This window comes from Pleurodeles waltl, chromosome 8, assembly GCF_031143425.1.
Source record: "Pleurodeles waltl isolate 20211129_DDA chromosome 8, aPleWal1.hap1.20221129, whole genome shotgun sequence".
NCBI classification, from domain to species: domain Eukaryota; kingdom Metazoa; phylum Chordata; class Amphibia; order Caudata; family Salamandridae; genus Pleurodeles; species Pleurodeles waltl.
This window is the reverse complement of record NC_090447.1, coordinates 602,867,849-602,892,392: the sequence shown is the minus strand read 5'-3', so window position 1 is coordinate 602,892,392 and position 24,544 is coordinate 602,867,849. Positions and strand designations below refer to the sequence as shown.

The window sequence follows — 24,544 nt, the reverse complement described above, 5'->3', positions numbered from 1 at the left end:
GACATCTGTCAGGCAGCGACGTGGGCATCTCTGCACACTTTTATCAAACACTACTGCCTGGACAATCTGGCCTGAAGGGACCGCTACTTTGGCCATTCGGTCCTGATGGACTTCTTGTTGTGATCTTGGTTTTCAGCGCACCACTGGGGGTGGTATTGTGCGGGTATCTATTCAAAGGTAAGGAGTCTAAAACTAAGTGACTCTATCAGGTGTAAAAGTTACTTACCTTTGGTAACAATATGTTCGATGGCATCTGTCGCTGTAGATACGCATGTTTTGCATAGCTCGCCATCTGGTGTTGGGCCGGAGTGTTACAAGTTGTTTTTCTTCGAAGAAGTCTTTCGAGTCACGGGACCGAGTGACTCCTCCTTTTGTCTCCATTGCGCATGGGCGTCGACTCCATCTTCGATTGTTTTTTTTCCGCCATCGGGTTCGGACGTGTTCCTGTCGCTCCGAGTTTCGGAACGGAAAGATAGCTAATTTCGGAAGATTTTCGTCGGTATTGTTGCGTTCGGGATCGGCGTAGTTAGATTCAATGCTGCGTCTTAGATCGAAGAGCTCCGGTGCCCTTCGGGGTAATTTTTTCGATCCCCCGTCGGGGCCTGGTCGGCCCGACCGCGTGCAGAAGAACGCCGATGGAACGGACCCCGTTCCGTTTCTGTCCCAAATGCCACAATAAATACCCCTATACAGACCAACACTTGGTCTGCAACCTGTGCCTGTCACCTGAGCACAGTGAAGACACCTGCGAGGCCCGTCGTGCGTTCCGGTCCCGAAAAACTCTCCGAGACCGTCGAGCCAGAAGACTTCAGATGGTGTCCGCGCCGACAGCCCACCGGGAGTTCGAGGAACAAGAAGAGGAGGGAACCTTTTCGATCCAAGAATCGGACTCCGAAGGATTCGACGATACACAAACCGTGAGTAAGACGTCGAAAACCACTCAGAAGAAGATTTACAAGGCCCAGGGGACGCCACTGCCACCAGGCCATGGCTCGACCCATAAATTCGGTGACCGACCGTCGGCACCGAAAAAGGCCCAAACAGTGCCGAGATCGTCCGACTCCGGTCGAGACACCGGCACGCAGCCTTCTCGGGACCGAGAAAGTGCTGGAGAGAAGCATCGACACCGAGATACCGGTGTAGACACGGCTCGACGCCGAGACAGCGGCACCGAAGAAGATCGACGCCGAGAGGTTTCGGCCCCGAAAAAGAAAAAAGTCACCTCGGAGCCGAAAAAAGATGCAGACAGGGTTTCGGTGCCAAAACAAACTGCAACCGACCCAGTTTCAGGCTCTTATACAGAAGAGCACTCGCTAACCTCCCAAATGCAAAAGCATAGGTTTGAGGAAGAGCTACACTCAACTGATGTAGACCATACGCAAAAGCGTATTTTCATACAGCAGGGGACAGGAAAAATAAGCACCCTTCCCCCTATTAGAAGAAAGAGAAGATTGGAGTTCCAAACTGAACAAACACCACAAACAAAAGTGGTGAAAAAAGTTACCCCACCACCCTCTCCTCCACCTGTGATTAACGTCTCACCAGCACAAACTCCATCACTTTCCCCAGCTCACACCACCATGAGCCAGGGTGACCAAGATCAAGACGCATGGGACTTATACGACGCCCCAGTGTCAGATAACAGTCCGGAGGCATACCCTACGAAGCCATCTCCACCAGAGGACAGCACTGCATATTCTCAAGTGGTGGCTAGAGCAGCACAATTTCACAATGTAAGCCTCCACTCAGAACAGGTCGAGGATGACTTTTTATTCAACACACTCTCCTCCACCCACAGCTCCTACCAAAGCCTGCCTATGCTCCCTGGTATGCTCCGGCACGCAAAAGAAATCTTTAAGGAGCCGGTCAAAAGTAGGGCAATCACACCAAGAGTGGAAAAAAAGTATAAGGCGCCTCCTACAGACCCGGCTTTCATCACTACACAGCTGCCACCAGACTCTGTCGTTGTAGGACCCCCAGATAAAGAAAGCCGCAAGTTCGATGCAGCTGGTAAGAGTCGCAGCACAAGCTGCAAACCAGGGGCGCATCGCTAACTCCCAGGCACTACTTGCGCGCTATGACAGAGCCCATTGGGATGAGATGCAACATCTCATCGACCATCTGCCCAAGGACCTACAAAATAGGGCAAAACAAGTGGTTGAGGAGGGACAGACCATTTCCAACAACCAAATCCGCTCCTCCATGGACGCTGCAGATACAGCTGCACGGACTATTAATACATCTGTAACTATCAGAAGGCATGCATGGCTCCGAACGTCTGGATTTAAACCAGAGATTCAGCAAGCAGTTCTCAATATGCCTTTTAACGAAAAAGAACTGTTCGGTCCAGAAGTGGACACAGCGATTGAGAAACTCAAAAAAGACACGGACACTGCTAAAGCCATGGGCGCACTCTACTCCCCGCAGAGCAGAGGGAATTACAGCACATTCCATAAAACACCCTTTAGAGGGGGGTTTCGGGGTCAGAGCACACAAGCCAGCACCTCACAGGCAACACCGTCCAGTTACCAGGGACAGTACAGAGGAGGTTTTCGGGGACAATATAGAGGAGGGCAATTCCCTAGGAATAGAGGAAAATTTCAAAGCCCCAAAACCCCTACTACTAAGCAGTGACTCACATGTCACTCATCCCCTCCACACAACACCAGTGGGGGGAAGAATAAGTCATTATTACAAAGCATGGGAGGAAATCACTACAGACACTTGGGTTCTAGCAATTATCCAACATGGTTATTGCATAGAATTTCTACAATTCCCTCCAAACATACCACCAAAAGCACAAAATTTGACAAAACATCATTCCAATCTCCTGGAGATAGAAGTGCAGGCACTATTGCAAAAGAATGCAATCGAATTAGTGCCAAACACACAAATAAACACAGGAGTTTACTCACTGTACTTTCTGATACCAAAGAAGGACAAAACGCTGAGACCAATCCTAGACCTCAGAATAGTGAACACATTCATCAAATCAGACCACTTTCACATGGTCACACTACAAGAAGTATTACCATTGCTAAAACTACACGACTACATGTCAACTTTAGACCTCAAGGACGCGTATTTCCATATACCAATACACCCATCACACAGGAAATACCTAAGGTTTGTATTCAAAGGAATACATTACCAATTCAAGGTACTGCCTTTCGGATTAACAACCGCACCAAGAGTCTTTACCAAATGTCTAGCGGTAGTCGCTGCACACATCAGAAGGCAGCAAATACATGTGTTCCCATATCTAGACGACTGGCTAATCAAGGCCCATTCGTTAATAGAGTGCTCAAATCACACAAATCAGATCATACAAACCCTCTTCAAACTAGGGTTCACCGTCAACTTCACGAAATCCAACATTCTGCCGTGCAAGGTACAACAATACCTAGGAGCCATAATAGACACAACAAAAGGAGTAGCCACTCCAAGTCCCCAAAGAATTCAAAATTTCAACACCATCATACAACGCATGTATCCAACACAAAAGATACAAGCAAAGATGATATTACAACTCCTAGGCATGATGTCTTCATGCATAGCCATTGTCCCAAACGCAAGACTGCACATGAGGCCCTTACAACAGTGCCTAGCATCACAGTGGTCTCAAGCACAGGGTCATCTTCTAGATCTGGTGTTAATAGACCGCCAAACTTACCTCTCGCTTCTGTGGTGGAACAACATAAATTTAAACAAAGGGCGGCCTTTCCAAGACCCAGTGCCACAATACGTAATAACAACAGATGCTTCCATGACAGGGTGGGGAGCACACCTCGATCAACACAGCATACAAGGACAATGGAACGTACATCAAACAAAACTGCATATAAATCACCTAGAACTTCTAGCAGTTTTTCAAGCACTAAAAGCTTTCCAACCAATAATAGTTCACAAATACATTCTCGTCAAGACAGACAACATGACAACAATGTATTATCTAAACAAGCAAGGGGGGACGCACTCCACGCAGTTAAGCCTGCTAGCACAAAAAATTTGGCGTTGGGCAATTCACAACCAAATTCGCCTAATAGCACAATTTATACCAGGGATCCAAAATCAACTCGCAGACAACCTCTCTCGAGATCACCAACAGGTCCACGAATGGGAAATTCACCCCCAAATTCTGAACACCTATTTCAAACTCTGGGGAACACCTCAAATAGACTTGTTTGCGACGAAGGAGAACGCAAAATGCCAAAACTTCGCATCCAGATACCCACACAAACAGTCCCAAGGCAATGCCCTATGGATGAACTGGTCAGGGATATTTGCTTACGCTTTTCCTCCTCTCCCTCTCCTTCCTTACCTGGTAAACAAACTCAGTCGAAACAAACTCAAACTCATATTAATAGCACCAACTTGGGCAAGGCAACCCTGGTACACAATGCTGCTAGACCTATCAGTAGTACCCTACATCAAATTGCCCAACAGGCCAGATCTGTTGACACAACACAACCAAAAGATCAGACACCCAGATCCAGCATCGCTGAATCTAGCAATCTGGCTCCTGAAATCCTAGAATTCGGGCACTTACAACTTACCCAAGAATGTATGGAAGTCATAAAGCAAGCCAGAAGGCCATCCACCAGGCACTGCTATGCAAGTAAATGGAAGAGGTTTGTTTGCTACTGCCATATTAATCAAATACAACCATTACACACAACTCCAGAACATGTACAAAAATCTAACCTGGCTTTCTCTTCCATTAAAATACACCTTGCAGCAATATCTGCATACCTGCAGACTACCTATTCAACTTCCCTATATAAGATACCAGTCATTAAAGCATTCATGGAGGGCCTTAGGAGAATTATACCATCAAGAACACCACCTGTTCCTTCATGGAACCTAAATGTTGTCCTAACTAGACTTATGGGTCCACCTTTTGAACCCATGCACTCCTGCGAAATACAGTTCCTAACCTGGAAGGTTGCATTTCTCATCGCCATTACTTCCCTAAGAAGAGTAAGCGAGATTCAGGCGTTTACAATACAAGAACCTTTTATACAACTACACAAGAATAAGGTCGTCCTAAGGACTAATCCTAAATTTTTGCCAAAGGTTATTTCACCGTTCCATCTAAATCAAACAGTGGAACTTCCAGTGTTCTTTCCACAGCCAGATACCGTAGCTGAAAGGGCACTACATACATTAGATGTCAAAAGAGCATTAATGTATTACATTGACAGAACAAAGAACATCAGAAAGACTAAACAACTATTTATTGCATTTCAAAAACCTCATGCAGGAAACCCAATATCAAAACAAGGTATAGCCAGATGGATAGTTAAATGCATCCAAATCTGCTACCTTAAAGCTAAACGACAGCTGCCCATTACACCAAGGGCACACTCAACCAGAAAGAAAGGTGTTACCATGGCCTTTCTAGGAAACATCCCAATGCAAGAAATATGTAAGGCAGCCACATGGTCTACGCCTCACACATTCACCAAGCACTACTGTGTAGACGTGTTATCCGCACAACAAGCCACAGTAGGTCAAGCCGTATTAAGAACATTATTTCAAACTACTTCCACTCCTACAGGCTGAGCCACCGCTTTTGGGGAGATAACTGCTTACTAGTCTATGCAAAACATGCGTATCTACAGCGACAGATGCCATCGAACTGAAAATGTCACTTACCCAGTGTACATCTGTTCGTGGCATCAGTCGCTGTAGATTCGCATGTGCCCACCCGCCTCCCCGGGAGCCTGTAGCAGTTTGGAAGTTACCTTCAACTATTTGTATATGTATCATCTCAACCTTAAATAGGTACATACTTAGTCACTCCATTGCATGGGCACTATTACTATAATTCAACTCCTACCTCACCCTCTGCGGGGAAAAACAATCGAAGATGGAGTCAACGCCCATGCGCAATGGAGACAAAAGGAGGAGTCACTCGGTCCCGTGACTCGAAAGACTTCTTCGAAGAAAAACAACTTGTAACACTCCGGCCCAACACCAGATGGCGAGCTATGCAAAACATGCGAATCTACAGCGACTGATGCCACGAACAGATGTACACTGGGTAAGTGACATTTTCAATCTGGTAGAAACATTCTAGTTGCGCATTCCTTACCAACCCGCCCGTCCTCCCTGCTCTGCGAACTTATTTCCAGGGACAGGAACTTCCCCTTAAGGGCCCTAGTTTTGGCGCACCACTCTGAGTTCTTCATGGCTCCGCGCTACTGGTGTGGAAAATCGTGAAAAGAAACTGATGTCAGAGTGCCGGGGTGGCGCCTATATACGACCGCAACGTCATCATGGCGAACACGATGCCTGAGGAGTCGACCGATGCCACCTGAAGGCGCGCAGAGGTACTGCTAGAAGAAAAATCTCCAGATCCAGTCTGTCGTCTGGGGTAATTCAAAGGTAAGAAATCTGCAACTAGAATATGTCTCTACCAGATATATCATTACCAAAGGTAAGTAACTTGTACTTTCATCAGCTGGCAGGGGCAGCTGTTTTAAGAAGGTAGGGCTGACTTTGTGCGACTTCTTTAGGCCTGAACTGCAGAATGAAATTCTCGATTCTTCTTTTGATGGAGAAGCCCTATTTGGGAAACACATTGATGATGCTTTGCAGGCTATTAAAATTGCAATTCATAAAACAGCCTCTTCGGGTTGCCAGAGGAAGAGGATATCCATCCTACAGAGGGTGATTTCAACAATCTAAATATCCCTCTTTCTTCTCCTTCTCCACTTACCAGTCCTTTCGTCCTCAATATCTACAGAGGCCACAGGCCGCATATATTTTCACAATTGGCAAAAAATCACCTCGGACTGAGTGTTAAACCTTATTAAATTTGGCCATACACTGGAGTTCCTGCAAATTTCCACCAGCAAGACCGCCGCCTCCTCGCATTTTCAGACATAGAAATCTTCTCAGAAAGTAAGTCTGGATAATGCTCAGGAAGGGAGGTATAGAAAGAGTTCCTGTTCCGGGCAGAAAGAAGGGGTTTTATTCTCATTTCTTCCTTGTCTAGAAGAAATGGTAAGATTGGTGTCCAATCTTGGACCTGAGGGACCTGAATCCTTACCTCAAAAAACAGTAATTCCGTATGATAACTTTACATGATATCCTTTCCCGTCTCAATCCAGGGGATTATATATCCACCCTCTATTTTTAGGACGCATATTTCCATATTCCTATACATCAATCCCACAGTAGATTCCTCTGATTCGTAGTAGCCGTAGAGCATTTCCAGTTCAAAGTTCTTCCTTTTGCCCTGAAATCTGCCCCAGAATTTTCACCAAATACCTAGCTTCATTTGCAGCTTTGCTCAGAAGACACACAAACATCAAAGTCTTTCTATAGCTAGACGACTGGCTCATCCAAGCCAAATCCAGATCGAAGGCTCAGAGCGATAGAGGCCTGTGTAGAGTTGTTTGGAATACTCAGCCTAAATATCAATCACAGCAAATCAGCTTTCCAACCCCTGAAAAGTAAGACCTTTCTGGGTTCAGTTCTAGACACATCCAACAGCAAGGCAGCTCCTACAAGAGAGAGACAGAAAAAACGAATTTCCTTAGCCGGAATGGTTAAAAAGAGTCTGTTTCAGTTTGCCTCTTCAAGTCCCCTACTAAGAATGATGTTGTCCTGCATCCCACTGTGCCATTCTGTCATCTCAGAATGTGCCACTTCAAGAGCAACTAGACCATCACTAGACGCAGTCCAGGGATCTATTGGCGATGTAATCAAACTTAAAAAATCCATGAAAACACACCTATCTTGGTGGACCCAGGAATCTCACCTGTCAGTGGGCCTCTCTTTCCTTCCTCAGCCAACCCTGTAGGTGATCACAACTGATGCATCTCTAGAAGGTTGGGGAGCCTTCCTTCAGGATTTACGAGTCAGGGGCAGGTGGGAATCACATCAAAAAGTTTTCCATATCAGTTATCTTGAACTGAAAGCAGTTCCCCTAGCGCTTTGAGCTTTTCTAACAAAGATGAGAAATTTGTTTATACAAATGCACGGACAACACCACAACGGTGCACTATATCAGTAAGCAGGGGGGAACCAGATCTCTGCTTTTATGTGGAATCTCACCGTATCTGGAACTGGTCCATCCTACAGGGAGTGCATCTCTGGTTAGAGCATGTACCGGGCACTCTGAATGTCATTGCAGACTCTCTCGGCGGGCTGGCAATATCCAACCATGAATGGGAGTTAAATGAAAGAGTGCTGCATTGCATTTTCTCTCAATGGAGCAAGCCAAAACTCGATTTTTTTGCCACTCCGCATAATGCAAAATGCCAATTTTATGCAAGTCTGGATCACCATCCCGGGGGGATGCGTTTTCAGTGGCTTGGTCAGGAGTTTATGCTTAAACGTTTCCTCCCATTTCCTTCATTCCGAGAGTCCTAGCCAAGATCAAGAACAAATACTACAAAATTCTTCTAATTGCTCCGGCATGGTCTTGAGAACATTGGTATACGGAGCTACTTCTCCTTTCAGAGAGCCACAGCATCCTTCTACCAGTAATACTGTGCCTGCTAACAATGAGCGACGGTCAAGTTCTCCACCCGGACCTAGCATCCCTTCATTTGACAGCCTGGCGTCTGAATATCATGAATTCAAACATTTGAACATTCCTTCCGACTGCAGTCATTCTTGCCAGAGCTGCAACTGATAGTACCAATAGATCTTACCGTCTTAAATGGAAGAGATTTTGCATATGGTGCAGACAAGCTTGGGTGCACCCGTTATCATTGCCAGAGCAGGTGCCACCTTATCTCCTCCATTTAGCCAGAGAGGCTTTGGCGAATGCTTCAATTATAGTCCACTTAGCTGCAATTTTCAATTATAGGCGATCAGAGAACTCGCCATCTTTGTTATCGACAAGATTGATCAAGCAGTTTCTAAAAGGAATTTTTTGTTCTTTCCCGTCAGTCAGGCCATCACTGCCGTCCAGGCAGATTAATGTAGCTTTATCCCAATTAATGAAACATCCATTTGAGCCTATTCACAGGGCGGACTTAAAATTTGTGTCATGGAAGGTCGCACTTCTTCTTGCCCTGACCTCAGCTTGAAGGGTTCGCGAAATATAAGCCTTCACTATTCAAAACCCTTTCTCCAGTTTAAAGACAATGTAGTAATTCTTCACACTAATCCAAAATGCATACCCAAAGTTTCTTCTGACTACCACATTAATCAGCCAGTTGTGCTAAAGTCGTATTTTCCAAATCCTTCAACACCAGCGGAAAAGGCTCTTCATTCCTTGGACGTCAGAGGATGTCTCAAATTTTATCTCGACAAGATGAGAAGTTTTAGAAAAACAAATCAATTATTTGTGGCATACAGTGCCCCTAAGAAAGGGCAGCGGATTTCTAAACAAGGAATTGCTAGATGGATATCTAGTGCAATTTGTTTGTCACAAGGCTGCAGGGAAGCCCCTACGCAGGCCAACGCTTGCACATTCCACCAGGGCTGTTGCAGCATCCACTGCGCTCTTCACTGGTGTGCCCTTATAGGACATTTGCAGAGCAGCCACCTGGAAGTGCATGCACACTTTTGTGAAGCACTATTGCTTGGAGGAATAGTCATAAGGCGATGTAGCAGTGGGGCAAGCGGTGCTGAATCATTTGTTTCAGTAACGGTGAGCTGTGCTTCCCCTGACTCGCCCCCCTCCCCCACTCACCCGGTATAATGCTCATCACATTGTATAATATTTCTTTCCTTCACAATACTGTTTGTTGTTTAGCACTGTGTAATAATTTTGTTTGCATAGCAATTAATCATTTAAAGCTTTCTTTTCTAATCATGGTATTGCTTCTATCAATTAATATGTGTTCATCATACAGTGTGCTTCACTACTGCTCGCTATTCAGATTCAAGCATGTGAATCTATGAAAGTTCCAATACTGGAGTAAGAAAATTAGATACTTACCTGTAACTGTTGGTCTCCAGTACTGGAATCTTTCATAGATTCACATGCAACCCTCCCTCCACCCCCTGAGAAGCTCATTGTTACAGGTTATATACATCATGCACTTCAGCATGTGTGCTGTGGGAAAATCTGAGGGACTGGAGCTTCTCACAGGAGTATTCTAGAGGGAAGGGCAGCCTGATTGCCTGAAACCTGGTTTGGGTCTTTTTTCTCAAATTAACAAGGATAGGCTACTAAGGTGGCAGGCCTTAGGCCTTTGTACACTTCAGTCATCATTACATTGCTATTATAATACACCAGGGACACCCATCTCGACGACTGGGAATGATTCAAGCATGTGAATCTATGAAATATTCCAATACTGGAGAACTACAGTTACAGGAAGTTACTAATTTTCTTTTTACCCTTTTGACTTCTGTGGACCGCCACTTAATCATTACTAAAATCTGGCAACTCCCATTGAATGATTTTTGGAATCTGGAGGGCCTCCACTGTGCCATAACTGGAAATCAGCGACCGCAACCCAAGCAATCTCAATGATTTGACCACAAAAAATACACATTAGAAAAAAAAATAAACATTCAATAATCAAATACACAATAAATAAGTACTTTATTTAACTCACAAACCAATCTAAAAAAAAAAAAAGAAATGTTTTAATGGGAAAGGTGGACCTTTTTTTAATTCAATTGAGTCCACCCATCGTCCATACTATATTCTGTTTGATGCACATAAACTGAACACAGATCAATCTGAGGGTACCAACTTGAGTTTAGCCTCCGATTTCAAATTCCTTCACGTTTACAAAACCTCTTAATATTTTCAGTGTTTAGTTTTGCTTATTTAATTATTTACACGTTATTATGTTAATATGATTTCATTTTCTGAGCAGTTACAAACTCGAGTAGGCGTTGCGGAACCCCAGGAGTCCCTGAAACAGGCTAAGCAGCACCGTTTTATACCATCCCACTGTCAACCGATTGTTTTCCTGGTCTATTTCTACACAGGCTGTTGGTGGGAATGTACTGGCTTGGCAAAAGTAATCTCTGCATGTAATCCTTAACCTCTGACAATATCAGTGGCTCACTCATAACTCTGATGCAGTCCCAGTTATATTTTATTGATCAGCAGTTACTTTTTTAACGCACATCAAGCACAAATGACAGCCTTTAATTGTCTGATGCCTAAGTCCAAATAGCAATCTATTGGATACTTTTCTACAACTTATCTTCTATTTCTAATCGTATTAGACACTAAAATCTCAAGACTGCCTACCTCACATGTGTCAGAGTAAAAGCTTGGTTTGCTTCTCTTTACTTTCTGTTGGACCTTTCTAGTGGTTTAATGCCAGTCACTATAGTGCATCCTTCTGCAGATTGCTTTGATAAGTGACCTAGTTAACTAACCACCCTGAACTCTTATTTTAGATTGGTTTAAAAGATTTTTGTTTATGTGTAAAGCATGATCAGTTTGTTTACGTTAAGGAAGGTTCCTTTAGGAGGGTTTAAGCTTCTATAACCAAGAGTTAGGTTTTTTCCTCTGTCGTGTGTGTGCTTGTATTTAAACTGACAATAGGTTAGTGATAACTGTATCTACGACCTATCAAGTTAAAATGAAAAATGATTGGCATAAAATGTCTCCCACCCTCTAGTGGATGTGTAATGGGCTGTGCAGTTGTAGAACATCTACCTTGGTATACATGCCTTGAATGTGAAAAGAATATCTGTTAAGTTATTCCTGGATCCCGATGTGAACTCTCATATTCTCTTTACTGGGATCTGATTGGTACCAGCTTTGCATGTCTTAATTCCTGTCTAGCTGATATGTTTTTCACACCAGAAATTGTTTGGGAAATGTTAGTCTGTCTTTTATTGTGTCCGACATACCTTCTTCTCTTCAAGGAGCAAAAAATGTCCTTTATTGCCCCTTGGAAATGTACATTCCACAGTGTAATAACTTTGTCGAACAGTGTGAAAATCCACTGGATCACCCTAAGGTTGATTGTGCCACTATCTTTTTTTTTTTTCTTGTTTGAAGTACATTCATTGCCCATTGAAGAATCGCAATGATTTTTATTGTTGTCATGCATCATCAAGTAATAATATTCTTCTTTTTAATTCACTCAGTAACTAAAAAATTCTTTTTAAATCCTCTGTTCCTTTTGTAGTAGCTGGTGAGTCATATTGATTATTTTTGCTTCTGTGATGTGATTCATTGTGAGATGAGCATATTAATGGGTGAAGCACTTTCATAAAAGCACTCTGTAAGTCTGTGTACCCTGCATTTGAGAAGTCTGAATACTGTGAATGCCAGAGTTGGTGGGCTTCTGGCCAAGGGGGAAGAGTAACCAAAATTAGTGCATCAGTCGAAGTGCTATTAAAAATACAGCACACTCTAATGCTCAGTATAAGAAACTAATAGAGATAAAAATAAAAAAAAATTGCAGGCCTGTGGAAATTTTAAAGGCCAGGACAAACAAAAAAGAAAGTGTTTCAAGGCAACCTAAGACTGTTAAGAAGTTCTGTCATCAAATGCCACTGTTGGTATAGCTTCTCAAGATTTAACTGAGTTTTCACAAGAGAAAGAACTCAACATCTTCATTGACATTAGCAGAAAAGAGCAGTGGGCTCGGTCCTCTCAGAAGCTCAAAAGCTTTAGTCGTTATAGAAGCATGAGCCTCTGCTAGAAGAAATGGGTTCTGCGGACCAGAAGCTAATCCTTTTTGTAAATCATTTGAGTGGTAGGTAAGTAACTAAAGTCTTCTTTTCCTTTGATTAAATCACAGATTTGGAAAAAATTGATCTCCTTGTTGGAACTTGGACTACTAATTCCACAGAGTGAGGGTACTGTGCACCAACAATCGCCCAATGACCTCATTCTCAGGATTATTATCTTAACAAGTACATTTTGTTTATACAACCCTAAATAGCTCAGTCAATGAAAGTACATCCTCTGACCCCTTCTTCATTCAGTAGAAAAACTAAATCTAGGGGTAACAGTTCCATTAGAGACTTGAAATGCTTCTCTATTCCTGTAAATGATAGGTATGTGAATTTCTGTGCTGCCTCATCTTATCACTACATAAATCCAACTGATATGTTTTATGATATGGCAGGAGCTCTGTGACCCAGGTCTCCATATTCATGGTATAAACATTTTAGAGAGGGTTATTGGAAGATATATTTACAGGAAATTATATTCTAACTCTAGAAGATACTTGGCTTAGAGTGCCTAGATATTCAAGGATGTGCATCTTTTGCAAACATGTTCGTCTTACAAATGGTTCATCCTTTTTGGCGGCAGAATATCTTTGGATTTTGGCATGTTTAATGTGTCTACTCCCTTATAGGTTGGTCTCACCCATGTTTGATTCTGATGAATGCCTATGGCAATGTTTTGGATACTGTCTCTGCAGGGGGTAGATAGCAATGTGACTCTAGTACTTAATGCTTTAATCATTATTGCAAGTTACTTTACTCTGAAGTTAGTCCCCACATCAGCTGAGTATTCTTCGAGTAAACTGTTACAAAAGCATAACCTTCAGTTTGCAAGATATTCTACATGATATAAGTCTAAATGGTTAGATGCAATGCCGATTCTAAGGGCAAATCGTGGTACAATTTGTCTCATATGTTTTTACCTGTCCAGTTAGTTATATGTTTTACTGTTCTACAGTTTGACAATATACTAAAAATTAAAATATTGGCATACGAAGGTAGTGATTAATGGCCACTTCAGACTTTTAATTGTGTGGGTGACTCCTTCTGACAGTTGGGTTTTCCCTGTATCGCTAGAGTACCGTGAAGCCTGTCCAGATGATTAGATGAAATTCACTTTCTCAGTTGGGCTCATTTTTGTGACTTGTTTGCATAGGTGGACACTTTTTCCCAAATCGAGGATAAGCACACTTCCTATCTGTCAATGATCAAGCAAGCTGTGGCATGTGTAGAAGCATATGCAATCAGGTCTAGATAGGGTTGACCTTTCAGGCTACTTCTCTGATTGATAGTGTATAGTTCAAGTAATGGCCTATGGCAAGGTTGTGCTTTGGTCTCATCCTTTATTTGACCTATATCTTGAGATTTCACCTAGAAGTGTAATGTGGCAAATTAATTCTCTTCTAAAATAATAGGGATTTCATGTGTCATGGTATTATATCTGGCCAATCTAGTGGTAATGGATTACATCAAGTTTGGTCTGTAAATGGAATTAGAAACAATATATACCTATTGCATTGCCTGTTACCCTCCTATAAATGTAATTCAATTTAAAATTGTGATATTTGGCAAAATCCTGGGAAGTTCTAGTATCTCTCCAGCAACTCCGTGAAAGGAGTAGACTAGTTTAGATATACAGGTCTAACATTTACCAGTGCACAGAATTGTGAGACATCTCTTCAGGGGCTACAGTGAAGTTTAATTTCAGATATTTTGGCATATCAATGTCATTTCTTTTGCTGATCTGTTAGCTTGTCTCCTTGGAAAACATCAAGAGATGCAGTCTGAAACTTACAGTAGAACCTCAAAATAGTTTAATGCTTCAGGGTGTTGGGTATGTGTTAGATTTGTCATCTTGGGTGAATATGGCAAAAATATACCTCCTAAAAATATTGTATTTGTCATCCTCTTGAAACCAGACCAACATTTATTTTGGGAACAAGACCAAGTAAGTGAAATACATTGGGTTGAATTATTGGTAGAGCTGGCAAACTTCAGTAGAGAACTCCATATTAATATAGGCAAGATCATGGAATAGGATCATTTTCCTTCAAAACAGACATTGAACGTGTCCAAACAAATTTCTATAAGTATAGACCGGCAGTTCCATGGTAGAAGTTCCTATATTTTCTTCATGATAAACGCCCTCTGAAAAGAGGAGTTCTTTCAGTATATTAATAAATTATCATATCCTAGACTGACTACTGAGATCCTTAAGCCAACTTTAATTGGCTTATCATAAGTGACTGCTGACTGTGTGATAAGGACTTAAAGTTCCATGTCTATCATACGTTAAGGTAACTCTGTAAAGTTTGGAGATGTCTCACATTTTTTACATTTTAACAAAATATCCACAACAACAACACCAACATGCTGAAAGTGAAGCTATTGTTTTTGGATAAAAGACATATGGAAAAGGAGGAAATGGTAAAACAGTCGGGCTATGGTGCTTCTCAAATGAAACTGGCAGAGGTTCCACCTACTTGATTCAGATTAGGGGTTATGCACACTCAGATTAGTTTTCCCCGGAACAATATAGCAGCGCTACGATTTGTACATGCCCCTGCAATGGCCATTCAGATCAGACACTTCCACATTTTCTTTTTTTGTACGTTTTATTACTCCAGTATTGGAACCTTCATAGATTCAAATGCTTGAAACCTTCCCCATCGCGATATGGGAGCCCCCAGTGTTAATGAAAAGCAATGTCTTAATCAGCTTATACATTGTAGGCCCTTAGTTTAGTATCATGTCATTTTTTTTTTAAATAAGACTAAACTTTTGAGTCAACCAGTCAGGGTACGCCGCTCTCTAGAACCCTTCTTAGAGAAACTGCTTTCCCTCCGATTTTCCACCATACGTTGTGCTCTGCTCACTTTTCTTTCGGTCACAGCTGTTTCCAAAGATTTCATCTCAAACTTTTTTTGTGCTTCAGCCTGACGTACATTATGTCAGACACCGAAAAAGGGGCCTTTTAGACCTTGTGGTATCTGCATGAAAAAGAGGCTGCATGTTGATGATCCACACCCAGACTGCAGATACCGTCTTTATCTGGAGCACAAAACAAGAGATTGCAAGGTATGTCGCATGTTTTCTATCAAGACAATGAAGGACTATGAGGGACGCTTTCTCCTTTGGTTGCAGAAACCGAAATCTAGTGACAACCCAGTCTCTGATGAAGGGAGTGAATCATCCTCTACTTCCTCCTTCAAGACGCTGGTAAAGTGAGCGAGGGAGGTGTCTGTCTCTCCTGCTTCTCAAGAACCTCCTAAAAAGGCTACCAAAAAGTTTTCTGATGTCTCTTCAAAACATCAAAGCCCTTCCAAATTGCCTCTCAAATGTGCTGTCTTGCAGTCGCAGAAACCAAAAAAGTCTTATTTACCTTCAAAATCCTGGCAGGAACCCACCTCAGAGCCCCCAACGCCACCGCCACAAGTTAAACATGTTTTTAAGAAACCGGCTTCTGCACCATCGACGGTATCCCCGTCGATGAGGGAATCGACAATGGTATGTTCCATACTATCCTCAATGACTTCTACCGTCCCACTATCACCATGCTGACTGCAGCAGCCTCTGTGTCAACTAAGTTTTAGGCTACAGCCCTTTTGTCTCTGCCATTGTTGATACCTATAATGTCGCTGACAATGCACATCTTGTCAACAGCTCTACCGTCAGCAGTTTTCCCATTGATCACCCTCCTGTCGGAGGTCCTTCTGTCTGGTTCAACCGTCAATGAGACCCCTGTTGACCGTGCTACCATCAACAGAAATCTTGTCAATGGCGCAACCGTCGACTCCTACCCTCCATCCTACATTTAACCTGACGTTGATGGACTCCTGCAAGTTGACGACAATTACCACTCCGCCGAAGAGGCAAAGACCCACCACTTGGCATCTTTTCTCGTTGCTGACACCCCAAATAAGACTCAAAAACTTTAAAAACAACACATTTAACTCCATTGGTCAAGTCACCAAGCAAGGGTACAATACTTTTACCATCCCACCTTCTGCATGATGATAAGTTGGATAAAGATGGTCTTTATGGACCGGCAAGAAGCACCTCAGAACTACACGTAAATTGTCAAGAATACTCACAAGATGAGGAATATTATGATTAGCCGTATTATCAACAAACTCAACAATTCAAGGACATGGTATGTCTCCCTTCATCCCTGTCTTCAGATCTGCATTCCATGTTAGCAGATTACAAGACACGTTTTCCATCCGTATCTACCACTGCACAGCAAATCCCATCCTCTACAGATTCCATGCCCTTCCAAACGCTTCCTCCTCAGCCACAGCACTTGCCTGCAACTCCGCTACCATACACTTCCCCTTTGGTAGGACCAATACAGGACCCAACATCCTCTGAGAAAGAGAGAAGAGGGTGAGAATCAGACCCCTCAAGATGAATGGGACAATTACGTTTTGCCCACACCAGCATCTCCGGTATCTCCTCAAGGAAATTTCACCTCCAGAGGATATAGGAGGTTTCCACAACCTCCTAGAAAGTGCGACCACACATTTTGAGCTGCCTGCAATACAACAGGATTGTTTTCTTTACGATTTCAAAGAGCCATATTAAAAACCAATCCGGGTTGTTCCCATTATTGATCATGTATGGAGTCAGTGCTTGAAGATTATGGGCAATCCTGCTACAGTTCATGCGGTATTGCCCAAACTAGACAAAAAATACAAAGCTCCTGAAGATGCTCCTGTCTGCTCAATAGGTCACCCTAGGCCTGATTCAATCATCTCACAGGCAGCGCAACGCCAATCTAGAAACTCCTCCACACCTCTAACCGCACCACCTGATAAAGACTGCAGATGCCTCAATAACATCTGTAGATGTGTTTCGTCAGTGTCCGCTCTCACTGTAAGGGTTGCAAATTCCTTGGAAGATACCCATGGTCTGACATAGCTCAGGATATATGCAAGAGCTTCCTGAAAATGCCAGAAGGGAAGCCAAGAAAGTACTGTTGGAGGGCCGTTCTTCCGCAGAGATTAGAGACTGCACGTTCAATATGGTTTCTACCGGTTTCAGCCAACTGGCTAGAGCGGCGGTTCTGCGCTGCCAAGGGTGGCTTAAGGCTACTAATTTCAGATCCAAAATGGAGACAAAAGTACTGGACTTAACATATGATGGGAAGGCTTTTCTTGGAAAACATGTTGATGATGCCCTCCAAGCAATCAAATCTGATAGACTGCTAGGCACACTACAGTACAGAAAGGTGCCTTTTCGTGGCTCCAGAGGAAGAGGTCAACTCTACTTTTGCAGAGAATATCAGCAGTATCCATACCCAGTATACACCTCTAGTGCTCAGCAGACTAGGTCTCAAAACCAACAGACTACAGCCTTCGGCTGTCTACAACAGAGCTCATCCCAGAGGAAATAACTCCTGCAGACAATGACTGCATCCACAAGCCAGCTACCAGTCTTCTTCTTTCCCCCCTATCAAAGGTACCAGGGAGATTAATTGATCACCTCCATCGTTGGAGACAGATAACCACAGACCAATTGGTCCTCCGCATAATACAATTTGGGCACCTTCTTGGAATTTGTACAAATATCACTCGTAACACCACCTATACTGAAAGAGCAAAAATATTTGCATTTGTTCAAATTGGAAGTAGAGACCATGTTGCAAAAACGAGCAATAGAAAGAGTTCCCTTCACCTAGAAAGGGAAAGGTTTCTTCTTAATCCGAAAAGTCACGACCGTGGAGACCAATTCTTAACACGTATCTCAAGAAGCAATCATTTTGCATGATCACTTTACAAGACATTACAGCTCCTCAACAAGGGAGATTACATGGCCTCCATCGATCTCCACGACGCCCTTCACATATCCATCCATCTGAGGAACAGAAAATTCCTCAGATTCACGGTAGCATGCAAACACTTTCAAATCAGGATTTACTCTTTGGCCTCTAATCTGTTCACCGGATCTTTGCCAAATGCCTAGCGTCAGGTACCGCCTACCTCAGACGGCAAAGGCACCAAGACTTCCCCTATCTAGACGACTGGTTAGTAAAAGCTCCCAACAACCAGTCAGTAAAGGCGTCCATTACAGCTACTCTCAGCCTCTTCAAGTAGTTAGGCCTCGCTCTCAACCAGGAAAAGTCAATACTCCGTCAAGATGAATAACCTTCCTGGGAATAGTACTGGATACCTCCCTCACTAAGGCCTGCCTCATTAGAGAGAAGAAAAATTAACAACCCTAGCCACGCAAATACAAAAAAGAAAGTCTTTCAGTTCACTGTTCCAAATCTCTTCTCTGGATGATGTCCTCTTGTATCCATCTCATACCATATTGTTGTCTGCAAATGCACCCGCTGAAGGAAGCACTGGATATACAGTGGAAACAAGCGACAGGGTCCTTGGTGGATATTATTATTATTATTCAAGTAACTTCACTCATGGTCAAGTCTCTCAACTGGTGGACAAACCCTGCAAACCTCCGAGTGGGCCTCCTGTTTTTACCCCAAACCTCCCTACTGGTCATTACAACAGATGCATCACTGGACAGATGGGGAGCTTACGTACAAGGCCTTCCCATCAAACTTCTGAATTAAGGACAGTATACCTGGCACTACAAGCTTTCCTTCCAAGAATTCAGAGATCGTCGGTGCTTGTCAGAACAGACAACACAACAACAATGCACTACATACACCACCAGGAAGGGACTCTAAGTTGCCTACTGTCTCAGGAAGTCCAGTCAATTTGGGCCTAGTGTATTCAACACTCAGTACACACAAGGGCAGAACATGTGCGAGGACATCAGAATGTCATTGAATACACCTTCAGCAGGATAACAACTTCTTCTCATGAGTGAGAATTGGACCAGAAGACACTGGACCGTATATTTCTCCAGTGGGCCCAACCAAACCTGGATCTCTTCGTGACCTCCCGGAACATCAAATGCCAGTTCTTCGCATCACCAACTTGGTGGGGGAGGAGCGGGATGTATTTTCGATTGCGTGGTCCGACATATTTGCTTACGCCTTTCCTTCGAAAAACAAGCCCTGTCAGATCATACTGATAGCCCAGGAGTGACCATGTTAGCACTGGTACATGGAGTTTCTCCTACTATCAGTATGTCCCCACATCAAACTCAGGCCGATCTCATTGTTACGGACTATGAAGCAGGGACAAGTGTGCCTTCTGGATCCCAGATCTCTCAACTTATCAGCCTGGCTTCTGAATTCCAAGGATTTGGTCAGTTAAACATCCCTGAAGTGTGCAGGGATATTCTTGCCAGGGCACATACAGTGCAAATAAGACCTACTGCCTAAAGTGGAGAAGAATCTGTCTATGATGTAGAACTGCTAAGGTACATCCTATCCACTCATCTCCAGAAGAGATGATGCCCTATCTGTTGCAGTTAATACTGGATTGGCACATGCTTCCATTAAAGTACATCTTGGAGCCATTTCCTGGTTCCATAGGTCATCCAACAAAAACCATCTTTGTGGTCCGAAAGAATAATTATACACTTTCTAAACGGGTTGTTTAGAACATTTCCACCAGTCAGAGCCCCTCCTCCGACATGGCAGCTCAACACAGTATTAGGCCAGCTGATGAAAGATCCGTTTGAGCCTATACATAAATGAGACGTAAAATACCTTACATGGAAGGTAGCTCTCCTCCTCACACTTATGTCCGCACCTAGGGTCGGCGAGATTCAGGCTTTTACCTCCCAGCAGCCATTTCTCCAATTCAGAGAAGACAGGATCATTTTGCCTACCAACCCAAAATTCACTCCTAAACTCCCCTCGGACTTTCAAATTAATGAGCCTGTAACCCTCACATCCTTCTTCCCAAATCCTTAAACTCCAGCTGAGAGAGCCCTCTGCTCGCTAGATCTCAGAAGGTGCTTGAAGTTCTGCTTGGACAGGACTAAACCCTTCAGGAAAACAAACTAGTTCTTTGTAGCTTACAGTGCACCTAGGAGAGGTTGTTCTGTGATGAAACACCATATCTAGATGGATTTCAAGTGCAATTGTTCATTGTCGTCAAAAGGTGGGCCGGCCTTTGAACTCTGCAGTGCATGCACATTCTACTAGTCATCTCTGCGTCTATAGCATTGTTTGTGGGAGTATTGTTGCCTGATTTCTACCGTGCAGCAACACGGAAAAATGCACAAACCTTCACCCAGCACTACTGCCTGGATACAGAAGCCCTCAAAGATGCAGCAGTAGGACAGACTGTATTGAGACATCTTTCAATAAAGATGAGCCAGTTTTATCCTCCCTCCATCCGCCTATGTTTGTGCACATTTTCTCTACATCTTATTCTTCTGCTAGTGTAATGGTTTGCCTTCCCAACCTCTGTATACCTGGTTTAAAAAAAAAAAAAGAAAAAGAAAATGTACTTAGTACTGCTTGCTGTTCTTATTCAAGCAGGCCCATCTAAGACAGTTTCAATAGTGCAGTGTTTCCCAACCTGTGGTCCGGGGACCCCTGGGGGTCCGCGAAGCCTCCTTAGGGGGTCCGCGGCTGCTTAGAAAATTTCCTAATTTTAACAGATTAGGTCCCCAGCATTCAGTAATGACACACTGGGGGGTCCCCAGATTCCAAAAATGATTCAGTGGGGGTCCCCGGATTCCAGTACTAATAAAGTGGGGGTCCCCAGAGGTCAAAAGGTTGGGAACCACTGCAATAGTGGATTAAGAAAATAAGTTACCTACCTGTAACTGTAGTTCTCGAGTATTGGAATCTTTCATAGATTCACATGCGACCCACCCACCTTTCCAGAGAAGCTCCCCTTTATTTATTTCAGTGGTATACCACATGACCGCACTAGTGCTTGGAAAATCTGAGGGAAAGCAGCTTCTCTCAGGAGGGTTCTAGAGGGTCGTGTCACCTGATTAGTTGACTCTAAAGTATTAACAAATGACTGTGACATGATACTAAACTAAGGGCCTGCAATGTATAAGTTGATAACGCGTTGCTTTTCTAGAACACCAGGGACTCCCATCTTGACGACTGGAAAGAATTCAAGCATGTGAATCTAATTAAAGATTCCAATGCTGGAGATATACTTTTACAGGTAAGTAACTTATTTTCTTGTATTAATTCAAAATTATTTTAATTCCCAGGCTAAAGAGATTCCATTTTACTAAATGTAATCCTGCCCTGTGTGTTTTTTTTTTTTTTTTTTTTTTTTTTAAAGATGTTGAACGGGAGTAAATTTGCTTTGTTTACCTTTTTTTTTCTTTCTTTTTTCTTTTTTTTATAAAGCTGTTTTGAAATGTCGTAGATCAATGCATTCTTTTTGCTTTTTTTAATGTTTTTTTTGTTTTCATGATTATATTGTATAATCGAATAAAGGTGAAATTGAATGCAGAGATGTTTCATTTTAGAATAGGTTTTAATCTCTTGTTCTGACAAATGTATGTTAAGAGTCCTGGGTAATGAAGGAAAATGTTTATGCTTTTCTAATTGTAAATGTAGGTGTTCACATTGATGCATTGTGTCCACTTACTAAACTTGCGTAGGCAAATCTTAAAGGTTTAAACAATTATTTACAAAATATGTCTTGTCCCGAGCAGCAGTAATGACCAAGTGATGTGCACTTTCTAGACCAGACTGCTGGTCTTGGTCTGTTTTTTAATCTGTTTATAAAAAAAATTCAAAAAAGCATTGTTTTGTGTTATGATTTGTGTTTATGTTAATGTGATGTGTTGTTTAACAACTTTATTTGTCTAAATAAACTTAATCGTGGAAAAACAGTAGTGTTGAAAAAGCAAAAGATAGGATATTTCTCTAGAAGGATGATTATTTCACCCCTTTGTACATTTTCAGAACAGCGTTGTTTATGTTGCAGACCACACCACATTTTGTGCCAGTGTGTAGATGACTAATTACATAAACATTCTTTTATACAACTCACGTTTACATTTTAACTGTTGTTGTACAGCTTCAACTTTTTCTGCAACAAATCTATCAACTTTCTACCTAAAAGCTGGGCTTGGACACTCCTATATGTGTAAAGCTGAAGAGACCCTTAAGATCTCAAACGATTGTTCAATTAATACTGTCAATCTTCAAGTCCAGGCATACCACATTGATGGTGGGAAATTTGGAGCAGGTGAGTCCAGTGTCTGAAACCTGAAATATTTTTTTATTTTTTTTAAATATATCAATCTCTCCTGACTTAGTTTGGTTATAAATCTGTATTATGTTGACTATAGGAAACTGCTTCTCATTTCTTTTTTTTTTTTGCATATTCAACCTTTAGAATTCTCCCTGCTATTGGTAGGGACACAGTGGAATGCATTTTTCCTCCTAGTAAACTCACCAAATTGTCCTCACCCTATGTTGCTGCCATTGTCCCCATTCACTACAGTTGTCTTTACTTTCCACCTTCATCTACTTTGGATTCTGCTGTTGTTTAATGGAAGAAACAAGGCATTTATCCGCAATTCTTTTACTTTTAAATCTGCTTATCTTTACAGTGCCCGTTTCCTTTTTCTTGTTTCACTTTTGTTTGTTCATTTGAGAACTTGCTTTATTCTCAAAATGTTGTCATTAGAAACAGTACTGTTGGTTATTCACCTCTTGGCACGCACCAAAGACTAATATCAAAGCAACATTCCCCCACTGCTCTATTCAAAGACTTCTACCGCTGGGGGCAAGCTAGAAATCTCCTAGCTGGGTGGCTTAACTGCCTTAAGATTAATTTCATGCCATGCCTGCTTAATGCCCTTCAGATTCTCCACTATTGATACTTAAATCGATGCAGACACAATGCTCAATTTTGTTTGGGGGTGGGGGGGGCAAGTTCCCACGAGTTGCCAGGGCAACTTTGTAACATACTATGGCAGAAGGCGGCCTTGGGTGTCCTGATGTATTCACGTATATCTCAGCGGCACAACTCCAGCCCTCACCTGATTGGAACTATACCCCGGACAACAGCTATGAATTCAGGTAGAGCATGCTTTCTTCCTGGCCACCCCGGATGGCCTCCTGTGGCCTCCTCTCCCTCGAGGGACCCCCGGGGTCCCCCACTCTTCCCACTGACATCCATGTTGGTAGCTTATTGGTGTGAGGTACGAGCCAGAAGACTATTCCCCTCCTGTCGTTTCTCCCTCACTCCTTTGGCACCCAATAGCGATTTCCCACCAGGAACACCTCACCAAGAATCTTTCGGCTGGGACCAGGGTAGAGCCCCCAGATTAAGAGCCTTCTATGATGAGTGCAAGTTGCGCTCTAATGAGTCTGAGGGAGAGATTTGCCCTGCCCGACATACTGTGTACCGTATAAGGCAGGTTTTACATTGGACTGGGCACTCGAAGGCCTGCTAGGCCACGGAAAGGGAGGAAACGCACATTGAATCACTATACCACTCAAACATTAGACACAAAGGCATTTCATGGCTTTTACTGTTGTGTACTCAACCTCACTCAATCTCTGTCCTCCAACCCCCACCCCCCCAAAAAAAAAATCATACATGGTACAATGGGAAAGAGAAATAGGAACAGAAATTGCTGAGGCACATGGGGGCAATCTGTCAACAAGCATCTAAATCCTCAGTTTGCCTAAGGAGACATCCATGGTGGGTATGATCGTTGTCACTACTAGGGCCCACATTTTCATGTGGAAGGAGGGTGGAAAGGAAGGGCCTAAGGGGTGTTTTTGGACCTCTCCTGAAATTTATTTTGAAGTTACGCTATTTTACCATTGGAGGTGTTGCAGGTGGTTTCTCTTACCCTGCCCTCTTGTCCCGAATGATATGTTTGATGATGCTGTAAAGTGTCTTGTTCTTTATACTAAAATGCTGACTAAAGTTGTTTTTAAAACAACAGTGCTATAACCAGTGACTTATCTCTTGCTAACGATATGCAGAGCAACAGTCCAGTACATTGTCATGCACATCCCATGGACTCTTCCTTTATCGCCTGCTAGCATGCTAGTTTG

The 24,544-nt window shown here is 42.9% G+C and overlaps 1 protein-coding gene across 1 annotated transcript in view; it reads left to right on the top strand.

Moving 5' to 3' along the window:
• Nucleotides 1-24,544, top strand: part of LAMP1 (lysosomal associated membrane protein 1) — a 234,159-nt gene that overhangs the window by 190,369 nt on the left and 19,246 nt on the right. Inside the window, exon 8 of the mRNA XM_069204673.1 lies at nucleotides 22,545-22,715. Within this exon, the coding sequence (XP_069060774.1) occupies nucleotides 22,545-22,715 (171 nt within the window). The remainder of the gene's footprint in view (nucleotides 1-22,544; nucleotides 22,716-24,544) is intronic.